Raw genomic sequence first — 15,413 nt, 5'->3', positions numbered from 1 at the left:
CTTCGATTTTCTGTGGTGAAAAGTAGCCTAGGCCCCGTATACAAGATGCAAGCTAAGTACCAAATAGATTCCGAGACTGTACAAATTAGGTTTTTCAAAAATGCCGTGGGACATTTTTGATTTTTCGGCACAATTTTTTTAACTTTATTAGTTTTATTTATTAATTTTATTTACTAATTTCGGTAACCTATGTTCATCCCCGGGATGCAATAGTTAGGTATCTCTGCATCCGTCAAAATCGATCAAATGGATGAACCGTGAAAAGCTAGCAAACTGCGCACCTGATAGTATCGATTGCTATTTATTGCTTGCTGTAATAACTTTCTACTAGGATATTTTATTCCCATAAAAGTTTCAAGAAAATCTGTCTAGCACTTTGTCTACATTGATCTGGGTGGCTGAAATCTTTTGATGGCGTTTTTTACTAACTAATAACTTTTTAACTAAAATCTCTGGTCCCTTAGTCATGTCTAATAGTTTACGTTTTCGCCTTACGTATCGCTCAAAAAACCCTGTACCTATATTTTAAAAATACAACTCCTCTCCATCTCATTCCCTATTCTTACACAGCATCCCTCCATCTCATTTCTAACCTTGCACCGCGCATGCGTCGATCTCAAATCGACGACGCATTTGTTTTCCAACTAAAAGAATTCGTACACCGTGCCTGTCACTTTTGTATGAAGTTGTTACAAAATCGAAACACAGTGATCGACACGGTTTCCTTTTCTGGTTTGAGGAAGGCGGACTATATTTGTTTCTTATTAACATAAAAGGCTTACTTATATTAAAGTTACTTAGATACATTAGTATTATAAATATTTTAACTCATTTAAATGTAGGTGACTGATAAAATTTCGATTTACTTAAATGTAATTAGGTAAATTAGTAAATAGTCAATTGATCTTTAACTTAAAATTATTAAAACTAGAACGTCACGGTACTCGTATGTAGGAAATTGTTTCTAATTTATTACCAGGACAAATTGACTACTAAAAATTGTAATAGGTAGGTACTTTTAACAAGTATTTTTGAATAGCCACAGTTAGCATGATTATCCGTATTTCCACACTACTTACTTAATTATGTAATTGCGAATGTGTGTTTATCTGTCTGTTAGCTTTTCACGACTCTTCAATTCAACTGATTTTGACGTTTAAGTACAGAGATAGCTTGCATCCTGGGGAACGACACACACAAAAACAAACTAAGACTTTCCGGGATAAAAAGCTTATACAGGCTATATCTCTGTACCAGATTTCATCAATATCAGTTAAACGGATGGGCTGTGTAAAGTAAAGACAGACTGACACACTTTTGCACTTATAGTATTAGTTAGGTACTTAGTATTAATATCGGCACATAGTACGTGTGGAATCTATGGATATGGAAATATGGATAATAATTAAGTACTTATAAATAACACGGATCTCGAATTTTGTACGGAGGGAACGTGTAACGAAATAAATTGCACATTCATCGTACCTAATTACGCGCGCTTGTAACAAACGACCGCAATATCGCTTATTTATTAATCAATTTAGCTAATTCATAATGATTATTATTCTTTATTAATAATATTCATCAAAACAAGAACATAAATTATTTTTCTGTAAATCCGTTATCAATGCGACTGTGTAGTCAAAATGACAAAATCGTAAATATAAAAGTTCCGGAAAATATTTGTTTCATTTTGATATTATGATGTTTTTAATGGACTTATAAATCGAGTTTCATTTGTCATCGACTCAAGTTAGTTCTTCGAAATATATTTACTTAAGTTTTTTTTAACTTAGCGTCCATAAAAAATGTCTCTCGAGAACGACATGGCATAACGTCGGAAAGCTTTCAACGCAAATTCAAAGGAAAAATATCACCCGCATCAATTTCAATCCAAACACCAATAAATTGGCATCTCTCAACGACATCGCTAGACTGTTTATTACTGAGGTTTATTAATAGACATATTTTGTAAATCCTAAGACACCCCTCGAAAATCAGTATGGCGCGAATCGTTGCGCGCGGCGCTCGGAGTTTAAAAAAATAACTGTCAATGTCAAAATGAGCTATAGTGTCTATGATTGCGGATTCGAATTTCAAAAAGTGAACGACAAAGAGTGCTGTGATGGAATGAAAAAAGAAAAGAATGAAAGTGAGGCGAAGGAAGAACACATTCAGCACGTTTTAGGGCCCAGTAGGCGGTGCTTAGCGTGGGCTTGCAAAGCTTGTAAAAGGAAAACAGCGGCGGTGGACAGAAGAAAAGCGGCGACGTTGCGCGAAAGGCGGCGATTACGGAAAGTAGGTTGTTAATAGACGTCTGAGAATTTTAAGCGCTCTAAAGCTTGAGTGCATGCAATTGTTTTAAAGTTTATTAATTTTAGCTGTAGGGTACCATAAATTTATACTAAAAGGCTATAATAATTGTTCTAACTTAATCTAAGTAAGTAGGCTTCATCAGCATTTTGATAAAATTAGGACTATCTCGTCGTTTAGTTCGTGAAAGTAAACTCGTAAACTAGGTAATGCCTGTGTTTTTCAAAAATCCCGCGGAATTTTCTGGGTTTATCCCAGAAGGTGTCTGGGATGCAAGGCTTTCTCTTATCAATCAGATTACGCGTGGATTACACGTGGATTGAGGTTTTCAAACATGTCTGGGAACTCTTTGATATTCGGGTTTACAATATGTCCGTCCCCGAGATGCAAGCTACCCCATTCTCTAGATGCAAATTCGATTAAAAAAGGCTGGGCTTCGGAAAGACAGACAGACAGATTTAGCAGACAGATAGACACACTTCATTGTAACTATTTATTGTAAATTGTATAAAAAATAAATAAAGTTATATTTTTAAACTTAAATTTTTTTATCTAGGTACTTAGTCATAACTTAGTCATTAGTTAAAAATGCTAATAAAACTGACAGACTGATCTATCAATGCACAGCCACCGCTGGGGTTAGAAACATGAAATGACAAGAGATTCCTGTTTTATAACGTGGGCACCCACCACCCACTACAAACGGATTTTTTGGAAATAAAAATATATTCCCGTATGTAAAAAGTAGGTACTCTATACCCGATATTGGAGGTACCTACCAAGTAAAGCTGTATTGGTGCAGAGAGGACCCAACTCCTCAACCCTGATGCTGATTGCATTCCTAATTCGTGGTGATCCCACGGTGTTTTAACGCATCATGCGTTTAAATGCTTACGGTACAGAGATACCTTGCATCCCGGGGACGGGTAGGCTACTTTTGTCCTGGAAAATCAAAAGTTCGTACAGACCCGTGCGAAGACGGGTCGGATCGCCTTTTCATAAATACATCGGTAGAATAGTATTTTTGTATTATCTGTGTATCAAGGTCCTAATACCTATGTAGGTACTATTAATCAAATATAATATTAAGTATATTATGTGCTAGCTAGCTTTAACATACCTAGCTTTAACATGAACCCGAACTACCTGAGTATTTATGAGGTATCTGAAAGTGAGTACCCTCAGTTTTTAATTACCTTCTTAGTTTATTCCAATACCTTTTAAATGTAAATCCTTCGAACGCGCGATCCCGGACGCGTCCTGAAATGTCCTCGTAAGCCCGTAATCCGAGAAACGTGATCTGAAAACCGTTTCTTCATAATATTTTAATTACCTACGTGTAAGAGTTGTGACAAATTGAATGGATTAACTTTTCCGATCGTCTGTAAGAGTTTATAATTAGTGGCTGGTGGCTACAAATAGTTTTGTTTAACTCCTTTATTTTATGTGTATTTCACTACCCTTAAATCCATACTAATCCATACTTACTATAATATTATAAATGCGAAAGTGCGTCTGTCTGTCTGTCTGTCTGTCTGGTACGCTTTCACGGCTCAACCGCTGAACCGATTTTAATGAAATTTTGTACAAACTTAGGATACATTCCGGGGAAGGACATAGGCTACTTTTTATCTTGGAAAAACAAACGGTTCCCGCGGGATTCCTAAATACTCATCCGCTTGATCGATTCGTATGAAATTTGGTACCGAGGTAGCTTGCATCCCTGTTATTGCCATAGACAACTTTTCATCCCGGAAAATCAAACAGTTCCCACGGGATCTTTAAAAACCTAAGTCCACGCGGACGAAGTCGCGGGCATCCTCTAGTATTATATAAATGCGAAAGTGTGTCCCTTTAACGGCCCAACAGTTCAACTGATTTTTATCAAAGGTATAGAGTTAGCTTACACCCCGGGGAAGGACATAGGCTACTTTTTATCCCGGAAAATCAAAAAGTTCCCATTATTTAATTTTTTTTAAATACTTATAGACCCATCCATTTAACCGATTTATATGGGTACAGTTTGAAACTGACAACGGAAACTTTTTATCCTGGAAGAGAAACTTTTTTATCAAAGAGTTCCCACGATATTTTTAAAAACCTAAATTATTATACCTATTATTCGCGGGCATCATCTAGTCACACTAATATTATAAAGGAGAAAGTTTGTATGTGTGTGTGTGTGTGTGTGTGTATGTTTGTTGTACTCCTTCACGCAAAAACTACTGGACGGATTGGGCTGAAATTTAGAATGGAGATAGATTATACCCTGGATTAGCACATAGGCTACTTTTTATCCCGGAAAATCAAAGAGTTCCCACGGGAATTTTAAAAAACATACATCCACGCGAACGAAGTCGCGGGTATCAGCTAGTTTATTATAAATGTGAGAGTATGTTTGTTTGTTTGTCTTTCAATCACGTTTTTAACCGTTATTGATTGAAAAGTATGCACGCTATACTGACACTAATGCCTAGGTGCTATATGCAGGGCCTTAGCGACATTTTCAAAGTTTTTTCGTAAAAAAAATTATTATACTTATATTATAACAAAATTAGGAATACTTAGGTATATTCCCCTTAATTTAGTCACCGAAATAGCATGAAATAAAAGTTAAGTAAGTAAGAAGGTACTAAAATCGAGTTAAAAATAAGAGCAACTAAACTAGCCCTAAAGTGGTACCGTTAATTTGAGGTGACAGATTCCCTTTTACGGTGACAGGAGTGTTTAAAATACCATTAACTGGAGTGACATGCAATCGAGAAAACTACTTAGGTGCTAGACGTTATTATTTCCATCTAGGTCTAGGATAAATTTCAAAATTCATAGCCTCGATAGCTCAATGGTTAAAGGAGCGGACTGAAAACCGAAAGGTCGCCGGTTCAAACCCCACCCGTTTCACTATTGTCGTACCCACTCCTAGCACAAGCTTTACGCTTAGTTGGAGGGGAAAGGGGAATATTAGTCAGCATAATAAAGGCTGATATTCTTTAAAAAAATATACATATTTTACTAAATATAGTTAAGTATAACAAAAACTTTTTTTAATTAAACGTCTTTATTACAATGAAACTTAAAGCTAGCCTTATCTAATCATTATACAAATCATATAAAAAAACTGCCATACTTCTTCCAAGTTAGCCCGCTCCCAACATCTGACTGTACCATCACTGAGATTGCTGAGAAAAAATTGATGCCTACTTTTTTTTTCTTTATTTATTTAAGGGCTTTTATACCTATATACATGTCAGCCCTATTATAATCTAATTAAATAAAGGAAACACAAAATTCTTAACCTAACAAAATAAACAGAAGGAACTATTTACATTTATTACAAGAAAAATTCACATAGCATTCATTTCGGAAACTTGGCTTGAGGCGGATTCTGTATTAATTGATACCTACTTATCTGAAAAAATATTGATCCTAACATTTTATGAAAAACTAGCTTATTCCCGTGACAACCTACACAAATTATTTCATATCCCTATTTGACTCTAAAGCGCCGGCCACACAGGCCGCGTATGCGTCGACGTCGCTTGAGCGTAGACGTAGCGCGGTACCATTGCGTTGTAATGTATGGAACTGTGTGAGACATGGCATACCGCTTGCGTGGCGTGAACGTTCGCGTAGACGTAATACGTGCAGTTATCTACGGATTCACGCGCGTCACTACGCGCGTGTCACGTGCTTGGTGTAAATCGGCTTTTAGGGGTTGAATTCTCAAAAATCGTTTCCAATCGGATGTCTACGTCATAATACCTACCTACCTGTACGCATGCATGCTGAATTTCAGCCCGATCCGTCCAGTAGTTAAGCTGTACGTTGATAGATATCAGTCAGTTAGCTTTTTCTTTTATTTACTTTAGGTAAACAAGTGTAAATTAAAAATTTATAACACCCCCGACAAGTGAAAGTTACAGTAACTAGAAAAGAGCTGATAACTTTCAAACGGCTGAATCGATTTTCTTGGATTATAGCTAAGAACACTCTCGATCAAGTTACCTTTCAAACAAAAAAAACTAAATTAAAATCGGTTTATTAGTTTAGGAGCTATGATGCCACAGACAGATACACAGATACACAGACACACAGATACACACGTCAAACTTATAACAACCCCTCTTTTTGGGTCGGGGGTTAATAAAAGGAACTGACAAACTGGAATGAAAGGACTGATAACTGACTGACTGATAAGTCTAGATTCTAGACCTAGATCATTTGAAATAAATTAAACAGGACTCTATACTTCCTATGTTTATACGTTTAATAAGAACATACCTAAATAGGTCTAAGTATCTACATATTTCCCCTATTTTCATACCATCCTTATTTATTGCAAACTTCTTATAATTTAATTAATTTATTAGCACAGTAAATCAATAAAACCCCTGTAACATTAACTAGAAACACGGAATTCACTGATTCCCTTTCAATAAATCACCCCCCACTTAGACGACTCGTGCGCACTTTGACAGATTTATTCCAAACGATCATAATATTTGAAGAGGCTTACAAAACGGTACAAGAGATTCAGAATAAAAATAAATTGTATCGCTTTGAACAGCGCGATAAATTTATTTTTATGTGAAATTAAGATGTCCCCCATATATTTCACGGTTTATTGGAGGCTATTTTTGATGTAAGGGCGATGTCACATGGTGTTAAGGAAGTTTTATGGGCGCATCTTTCAGATCTACGAAGGAACTGAGATATTGGCGGAAAAATATTTATTGAACTAAATTTTTTAACTAAAAAAAATCGTTATGCAGAAATGAGATTTCACTATGCTACATTTACACAAGAAACAAGAATACCTACTGATATATCCTCTATAATGCACAATTAGTGCATAGATTGTATTTGTACCTATAAAGATCTGCAGAAAGAGATGACTTCAAACTCAAGCGATGCAAGAGGTTTGAATTTTTCACACTTTGCAGATCTAGGATCCTAGGATCAAACTTTAACAGCGCTCTCTCCGTCACTCGCTTCATACAATCGTAGTTAGTTCAAATTTCATTGGAACTCATACCTGTGTCTGTGGTGTTTTAGATTTTTCTAAAAATATGTAGTTTTAAAATTATAGGGGCTCAAAGATTTGTATGTAAATTTTTAAGACCGCGTAACTTTGAAATTGAATATTTTAAGAGAAATCCGGTAAACCACAAACATAGATATTAGTTTCTAGAATATGTCTGCAAAATTTCATGGACTTTGGTTGCTTAATATTCAAATGAAATTGGAACTACATTTGTATGAAGCGAGTGATGGAAAGACCCCTCTTAATCCAGTATTCGAAAGTATGTCTCCCTGCTAGTTTTTCATGGCCGTTTAACCGATTCTGATGAACAGCTACAGGTAGCTTGCAGTCCATTTAGTATTCAGAGTTCAGTACTCAGTATTCAGTATTCAATATTCAATATTCAGTATTCAGAAAGGGATCCCGACTCTCAGCTGAATACGTGCAGAGAGATGTTCAAAGCAAATTCTTGTAAAAATATCAAAGGCAAGGAAGGGTGTCTCGTCGGTCGTCCTTCAGTTTTATAGTTGTCAAAACAATTTTTATTAGAACCGCTCATGTAGCGCTCGTCAAATGGCTCGGAACTAATAAGTGTGCGCTATTTTGTGTGAGAGCCCAGAGTTATTTTGATGAGGGATTTTCTCTCAAAAGAAAACTCATTTTCGAGCGCAAAGGCAGTCGTTATTTGCCGTTCAGACAAATAGGCTTTTTAGCTCGTAACTTTATAAATTTTGCAAAATAGGTATACCTATCTTTCCCGCTCCCTTTTTTAGGGTTCCGTACCCGAAGGGTGCCAACGGGAGCCTATTACTAAGCCTCCGCTGTCCGTCCGTCTGTCCATTTGTCAGCGGTCTGTATCTCGTGAACAGTAATAGGTAGGGAGTTGAAATTTTTACATAATTTGTATAAATTATGCGTAAAAAATGAGTTCGCACGCGCCATTTTCACTTGATGTGTCAAAAGTCATCTCAAAAGTACGATTTCCGTCCTTATTTTAAAGATGAACCGTACTTTTGACATGGCATGACCCATAGGCGCGTGAGAAATCATTTGGAAGAAACTACATTTTTGTTGCCGATAAGAAAGAAAAAAAGAAAGAACCGTTAATTTTTGAACCAATTGATAAGACTTTTAATAGTAAAAAAATCAAAGTGGCCGCCGTAAAAATTAAGAAAAAGTGTTAGGTATATCTTGTACGACGATACGGAATCCTTCGTGTACGAGTCCGACTCGCATTTGACAGGTTTTTATTAGAACCACTCGTGTAGCGCTGGTCAAATGGCTCGGAACTACTTAATGAGTGTGCTATTTTGTGTGAGCCCAGCGATATTTTGATGAGGGATTTTCTCTCGAAAGAAAAAATATAAGAACACAAAGGCAGCTCATTTAGCTTGAAAATTTTATAAACTTTTACAGGCAAAATTGGTTTCGGCTCCCTTTTTCTTTCCGTCTAAGTAGGCATATAGGTAGTTTATTAACTTAAGCTCGATTGACCTAGGCAGTCTTCAAAAATGCTCAGAGCACTTAGTTCGGCGCCAAAACTTCGGTTTCTGCCTAACGAGATTTCAGGCCAATCTAAAAGTACCTACCTACCTAAGATTCGGGAGATGCCGTAATTCGACCTAGGATGTGCGTTTTTAAACTAAATCTGTGAAAGAAAACGTAACCTGCATGCCTAATGAGTGATCTCCATAATGTTTTAAAAGGTGTGTGAAATCTGCCAAACCATACTAACGCCAGCGTTGTGGTGTATGGCCTACACCCTTCTCACTGTGATAGAAGATACTTGCTCTGTAGTGAGATGATGATGATGATGATTGTTTCAGGTGAACGCAGCATTCGAAGAGCTTAGAATACGAGCGCGAGCAGGCAGCGGTCGTCTGCCCAAGCTGGAGATTTTGCGAGCTGCCATACAACACATCGAAAGGTTGCAGGCGGCATTGCGAGCGGCGGCTGCTGTGAGTAACCTAGCTTTAATCAATACAGACGAATAAAATATTTCAATAGACATGATAACAAGTGTAAATTAAAAATTTATAACACCCCCGACAAGTGAAGGTTACAGTAACTAGAAAAGAGCTGATAACTTTCAAACGGCTGAACCGATTTTCTTGGATTATACGAGTAGCTAAGAACACTCTCGATCAAGCCACCTTTCAAAAAAAAAAAATTAAATCGGTTTATTAGTTTAGGAGCTACGATGCCACAGACTGATACACAGATACACACGTCAAACTTATAACACCCCCTCTTTTTGGGTCGGGGTTAAAAAAAGTTTTAAGAGCATACATAGTGTCAAACAAGAAGTGCACAAAATGTGAGGCCAATTAAAATAATCCGATCTCAGTTCCCCGTATTCTATTTCTCGGCGCGCGCGGCTCCGCGCATGCGCGCACGTGTACAGATAAATAATGTCCGACGTGAATTAATGGCGATTTAACATCGCGACATGCCGTTTTCCGCGGTTAGATGCTATATTTAAAGCGAATGACGAACTTTTTTTGTTTTTTTTTGTTTCTTAAACTTTCGCGGGATAACTTTCTAACAATATATTTACGCGCGAGAGCTTCGATTCTGAGCCTAACAAAGTAGAAGCAAATTAGAGCGGGTTAGCAAAACGAAAAAAGTGCTCTGACCTTAAACCTGCGCAGTGGGCGATTTATCGGTCTTTTTGATAGTAAGTACGAAGTGGGTGTTGGCGTTTGCTGGCGCGCGTGCGGTGCCTTGTTGGAGTGTTGTTTTTGTTAGAAGTGGCAGGTTTTTGTGTTATGCTGGTGTTTTTTGGTGGCGGGAAGCGCTTTAAGGAGGCGCCGCGCGTGTGACGGCGGGCGCCGGCACAGACGAAGTTCATACTTATATAGTTTCCCTAACTTGTAAATAATTACAAACTTGACATCTCTGTAAAGCCAGACGAGAGAAAAAAAAGTACGAAGTAAGGTGCGACGGCAGAGGTATTCTTCTTTCTGGGCAGATCCCTGCATTAACGTTTCCGTCTATTGTGCATGCAGTGCCTTTCCCCATCGGACTCGTTTCTTCAGACATCTAAGCTCGCTCCAGATTCCAGAAGCCTAGTAAACCGGTTTCTAAAGGGACAGCGGAGGTTTTTAGATCTATGTTGACAAACAATTGTTTTTTGATAAGGAAGATTTAGACTTTAGGTAAATTAAACTACCGAATGGTCAATAGTGACCATAATAAATATAATAGTAATAGAGTAGTAAGGATATAGATCCTTACTACTTACGAGGTCAAAAAATAGCGAGCAAACGAGCAACCTGATGTTAAGTGATTACCGCCGCCCATGAACATTTGCAGTACTAGAGGAATTGCCAATGCTTTGCCGGCGTTTCAGGAATTTGTTGATCCGCCCCTTGAATAACCCCATTTTGTAATCTAATGGGAACACCGCAGAAGGAGTTGATTTCACAGTTTGCATGTGCGTGGAAAAAAGGATTTGGCGGGTGGTCGAAGTGCTACTGGGCACTCAGGTGGTGAGGGTGAAATTGCTTGCATTTTTCTACTTAATTAACAGAACAGGTTTTTTGAGCTTTGAATCAACAGCTTTTTCGGTGTTTTATTTAGGGTCTAAAATCGTATAACTCAGGACTTTTGAGACTCTTATGTACCTAATTCCCTACTTATAGTAAAGAGGATAATCCATCTATGCCCACCCCCCTAAGTATAGTTCCTAGGTACGTCTATAATAATCTACATTCTACAATATTATCATATACCTAGATACAGAACAGCTTCATCTTCTCGTGTTGTTATTCTTGTATCGACGTCTGTCCGTACATTCGTTCCACTCCGTCGCGCGTCTCCTCTCCACGTCTCTTTGTAACGATGCAAGACGGATAACTAGGGATTAGGAGCCCTAGAAATAAACTAGTGTCTAATTCGAAACCCAAAAGCTTAGCGGTATAACGACTAAACGAGCAGCAGGTACTTACCTATTAAGTATAGGCTTAATGGATGAGTTTGCACCATCCGATAACGTTGACCGATTTCGAGATTGATATCGAAAGCATCCGACAACGTTGATCGATTCCCCGATCGATATCAAAAGAGACGACACCGAGTTTGTCTACTCTGCCGTGCTTTTCCTAAAAATGGCTAACAACCTCGAAAAGTTGTTTTTAGTTAGGTAAGTATCGCCAAAAACATGGGAATTCAGAAAAACCGATGTTTCTAAAAAGTAGTTATGTATAGGATCTAACTAAAAACTCCAAACCCCACGCTAGCCGTAGATACATGCCTACTTAGGTAGATGTAGGCGTATACGACACAGTGTACATAGTATTTTATCTAGGAACACCACTAAGGTAGGTGAAGGAGTAACAAACATACACACACACACACCCACACACACACACACACACACACACACACACACACACACACACACACACACACACACACACACACACACACACACACACACACACACACACACACACACACACACACACACACACACACACACACACACACACACACACACATACAAACTTTCGCCTTTATAATATTAGTGTGATGTGATGTCATCAATTGAGATTGAGGTACATGTCAACAATAACATAAAATGTGGGTTGAAATAGACTAGTCGAAAATAAAGAAGAGATCCATCCATCAGTCGTCATACGCGCGATAAAATAGCGACCATCATTTGATATCATCGCTGCGGCGGTTTTGTTGGTCTTGTACGCTTTGTGCGCTATGTCCTCGCATTCGTCACACCCCGTCGCCGTATCGCTGCCGTTTGAAACGCATCTGATATTCTAAGATCGAGAATATACCTAACTGCTCACAAAATGGAAATAAACTTGCAGAGATATTCTGAATTACATTGACAGGCCCTGACGTACTAAATACCCTTCTTAGTATCCTTTTACCGTGATCTAGTTTGAAGTTTGTACCTACTTTTCTTCACAAGAGAATAATGCACATTTTTGCGCTGCTTCGCTCGATCCGATTTCAAAAGTATGAAGAACAATTTTGGGGATTTTTACTCGACTGCCCAAAGCCTTCTTTGGATAGTCGATTAAAAATTGCTGGTTTTTAGAAGTTTATATACTTACATAAATCCACCACACACCACATACGTAATTTATAAGGTTACTTATAAAGTTGTAGCAACAAAGGTAATTTTGTAGGTAACTTTTCTTTTATCCCCCAGTTGGAGTCGGGCAGCTGTAAAGGCTACGTGGAGCCGACGACGACGAAACCACAAAGCGAATCACGAGACACAAAAACTGAGAGAGAAAAACCATTTTTAAACGGTGAGCTTTTTTAGTTCATTTTGAATACCTTGCATCTATTCCTGAATTGAATCAATTATTGTCTATCTTGCATCTAACCTACTAGCATTTTTCACACTGTAGTGTCATGAAAATTTTTGTTTCACCCGGCTGCAAAATACTCGTGCAAATATTCCTCGCTGAGGATTCTACGCTCAGGGTTCTAAAGATTGAACCACTCGTTTCGCTCATGGTTCAGGGTCGCTTGCTTGGTATTCAATACAAGCACTCGCACCATCCTTCATCTGTGACTCGCACCAAATAACATTGCAGCCTTACTTAACAAATAATTATTGCTTACCTACAATGTTCTGTTATATCTTCTTATTTCAGAACTATTAGATATACTTAGTACTTACCTATTATATACTTAATAATATATGTAATTTGAAAACTATAATTGAACCCTCGGAACGCATTCGGTAGGTAAGTAACTACATGATTGGAGGCAAGGGCAAGTAGGTATACAAGGTAGGTAAAGGGCAATGCCTACACTGTATCATTTACTTACTCAACTATGGTTTTAATCTTGTTTCAGGAGAGTCTGCGTCTTGTGGATTGAATAGCTTAGCGCGCCTCCGGTGCATAGTGCAAGCGTTAGCGAAGGACAACCCGTAGCCTACATAGATAGATCTCATAACAAAAGAATAAAGTAACCAGTGCTCAATTATAGTAAATATTTATTTATCATAATATGCATTTTTTTATTTTAATCCGGCATTTCCTAAAGCAATGTCAAAGTTTAAGGTGGAAGCGACGGGCCTGCCCGCGAAATTAAGAAATTAGCTCCAGTATCGACTAATGTGTCAGAATTAGTCGATACTACAGCTAATTTCTTAACCTGGACCCTTTCAAGTAAAGATTTTTACATAAACCTGTGAGGAGCAGACGTGTTCTGGAGTGGAGACCGCGTACCGGTAAGCGCAGTGTGGGACGACCTCCTGCCCGCTGGACCGATGACCTGAAGAAGGTGGCGGGGAGCGGGTGGATGAGGAAGGCGGAGGACCGTGTTTGGTGGCGCGCTCTTGGAAAGGCCTATGTCCAGCAGTGGACGCATACAGGCTGATGGAATGGAATGGAATGTGAGGATGATACTGCCATTGTCGCAATTGAAAATGCCATAAGCATACGTTGTCGTATTAGTTTAAAAAATGCGAAAAACCAAATTAAATTTGAACTTCGCGGGCAGGCCCGTCTCATGCCCCTTTTAAGGCAAACGTTGACCTCAGTCCAAGAATCGCTCTCCTCTCTCAAAATGAGAAGGATATAGGCCATAAGCCCACATCAAAATTTATTTATTTCATGCTAATACGGCAGTGAATCTACCATCGGTTCGTAATAAAATTTCTACTGAGAACAGGGCAAGAAACTCAGCAGTTGCTCTTTTCAAACTACTACTACTACCTACTTGAAAAGTTAGTAACTAGTTACAAGCCAATATTTAAATATTGATGAAATTACCAATGTTGCAATACCCTTGGACGTGTCATGTTTTTACAATCTTTTATTTACTTGAAATGTTAGCACTCGGGTATCTGACATCGAACTCGGTACTTTGCGACTGCAAGAAGATATAGAGCGCTACTGCGCCGGAGTCGTTTTGTGGGCGGCACGAGAATAGACCACGTCCAGTGCAAATAAATCAAAACCAATAGACGGTTCGACGCGACTTGGCACCGACATGGAAGAGGAGGGATTAGCTCCTCTTTCGTAAGTGAATGATGCAAAGTATTTGATATTCCCAATGCTGATATCTGCGTCAAAAGAAGATACGACTTGGGACTTGGTTTAGGTCAGAAATAATCTAAGTAAGTACTTTTATTAATACAAAATTTAGGTATATTTTACATTTTAAAAACGGTTAGGTACTAACGATTAGGTGCTGATTATTACCTACCAATAGGTAGGTAACTATTTACGTTAACTTAGCTGCGAGACGAAGGTTCCAAAAGCGCGCAGGTCCAGAGAAGAAGCTTGCAACAGTAAGTTCGGACAAGATTCAGGAAGGTTGATAGGTAGATATACTTTTTCTTTTACGGATCGCCTGGTGCATAATACTTATTCGTATTACTTTATGTATTACTACTAAGAATTTCTCTGTCTGTTGCTTCAGCGAATAAGTAGGTAGGTATTCGACTTTGCACATGGAGACAGTTTTGCATCTACCTACTTAATCTATGGCGGAAATACAATCGTTCGGGCGGTCTACGTTTGGGTTTACCTATTCTAATATACCTATCTATCAAACTAGGTATCATCTTTAGTCCTGAAAAAAAAAATTAGCCTGCAGCCTGCCATTATCTATAAGAGATAGACTTCTATTTGTTCAAGAGTGCTATTCTCAAATAAATAAGTAGGTACATACCTACTGCTGAGCGGATTTTATTCAAGCTTCATGAATAAAATAGAGGCGATCTTTAGAGATCCATATAGCCAGCCAGAAGAATAAAAAAAACCGGCCAAGTGCGAGTTAGACTCGCGCACCGAGGGTTCCGTACTCCGGTATTTTATCCACATTTTGCACGATAAATCAAAAACTATTATGCATAAAAATAAATAAAAATCTGTTTTAGAATATATCATGTATACGTAAAGCCCTTTCATATGATACCCCTCTTGGTATACTTATCTTACTTTGAAAATTTAAACACATTTTAATTTTTTTTATGATGTAACCACAAATTCACGGTTTTCGGATTTATTTCTTTACTTGTGCTATAAGAGCTACATACCTGCTAAATTTTATGGTTCTAGGTCAACGGAAAGTACCTATAGAGGTT

At 38.1% G+C, this 15,413-nt stretch overlaps 1 protein-coding gene across 1 annotated transcript; it reads left to right on the top strand.

Annotated features, from left to right (window-relative positions):
* Nucleotides 1-1,978: 1,978 nt before the first annotated feature.
* LOC123870946 (transcription factor SUM-1) lies at nucleotides 1,979-13,320 on the top strand. Its single transcript, XM_045914463.1, has 4 exons — nucleotides 1,979-2,298; nucleotides 9,163-9,294; nucleotides 12,513-12,615; nucleotides 13,172-13,320. The coding sequence occupies exons 1-4, from the start codon at nucleotides 2,062-2,064 to the stop codon at nucleotides 13,249-13,251; spliced, it is 552 nt and encodes a 183-aa protein (XP_045770419.1). The 5' UTR covers nucleotides 1,979-2,061; the 3' UTR covers nucleotides 13,252-13,320.
* The last annotated feature ends 2,093 nt before the right edge of the window (nucleotides 13,321-15,413 follow it).

The sequence above is a fragment of the Maniola jurtina genome, chromosome 13 (assembly GCF_905333055.1).
Source record: "Maniola jurtina chromosome 13, ilManJurt1.1, whole genome shotgun sequence".
Taxonomy (NCBI): Eukaryota; Metazoa; Arthropoda; class Insecta; order Lepidoptera; family Nymphalidae; genus Maniola; species Maniola jurtina.
The sequence above is the reverse complement of the archived record's forward strand: the minus strand, read 5'-3'. Positions and strand labels throughout refer to the sequence as shown.

Excerpts from the sequence above, each read along its gene's own strand:
- LOC123870946 (XM_045914463.1), top strand. The coding sequence starts at position 2,062 with ATGAGCTATAGTGTCTATGATTGCGGATTCGAATTTCAAAAAGTGAAC. Across the intron at positions 2,299-9,162 it reads AAAGGCGGCGATTACGGAAA|GTGAACGCAGCATTCGAAGA; the intron begins GTAGGTTGTTAA and ends TGATTGTTTCAG. Across the intron at positions 9,295-12,512 it reads CATTGCGAGCGGCGGCTGCT|TTGGAGTCGGGCAGCTGTAA; the intron begins GTGAGTAACCTA and ends TTTATCCCCCAG.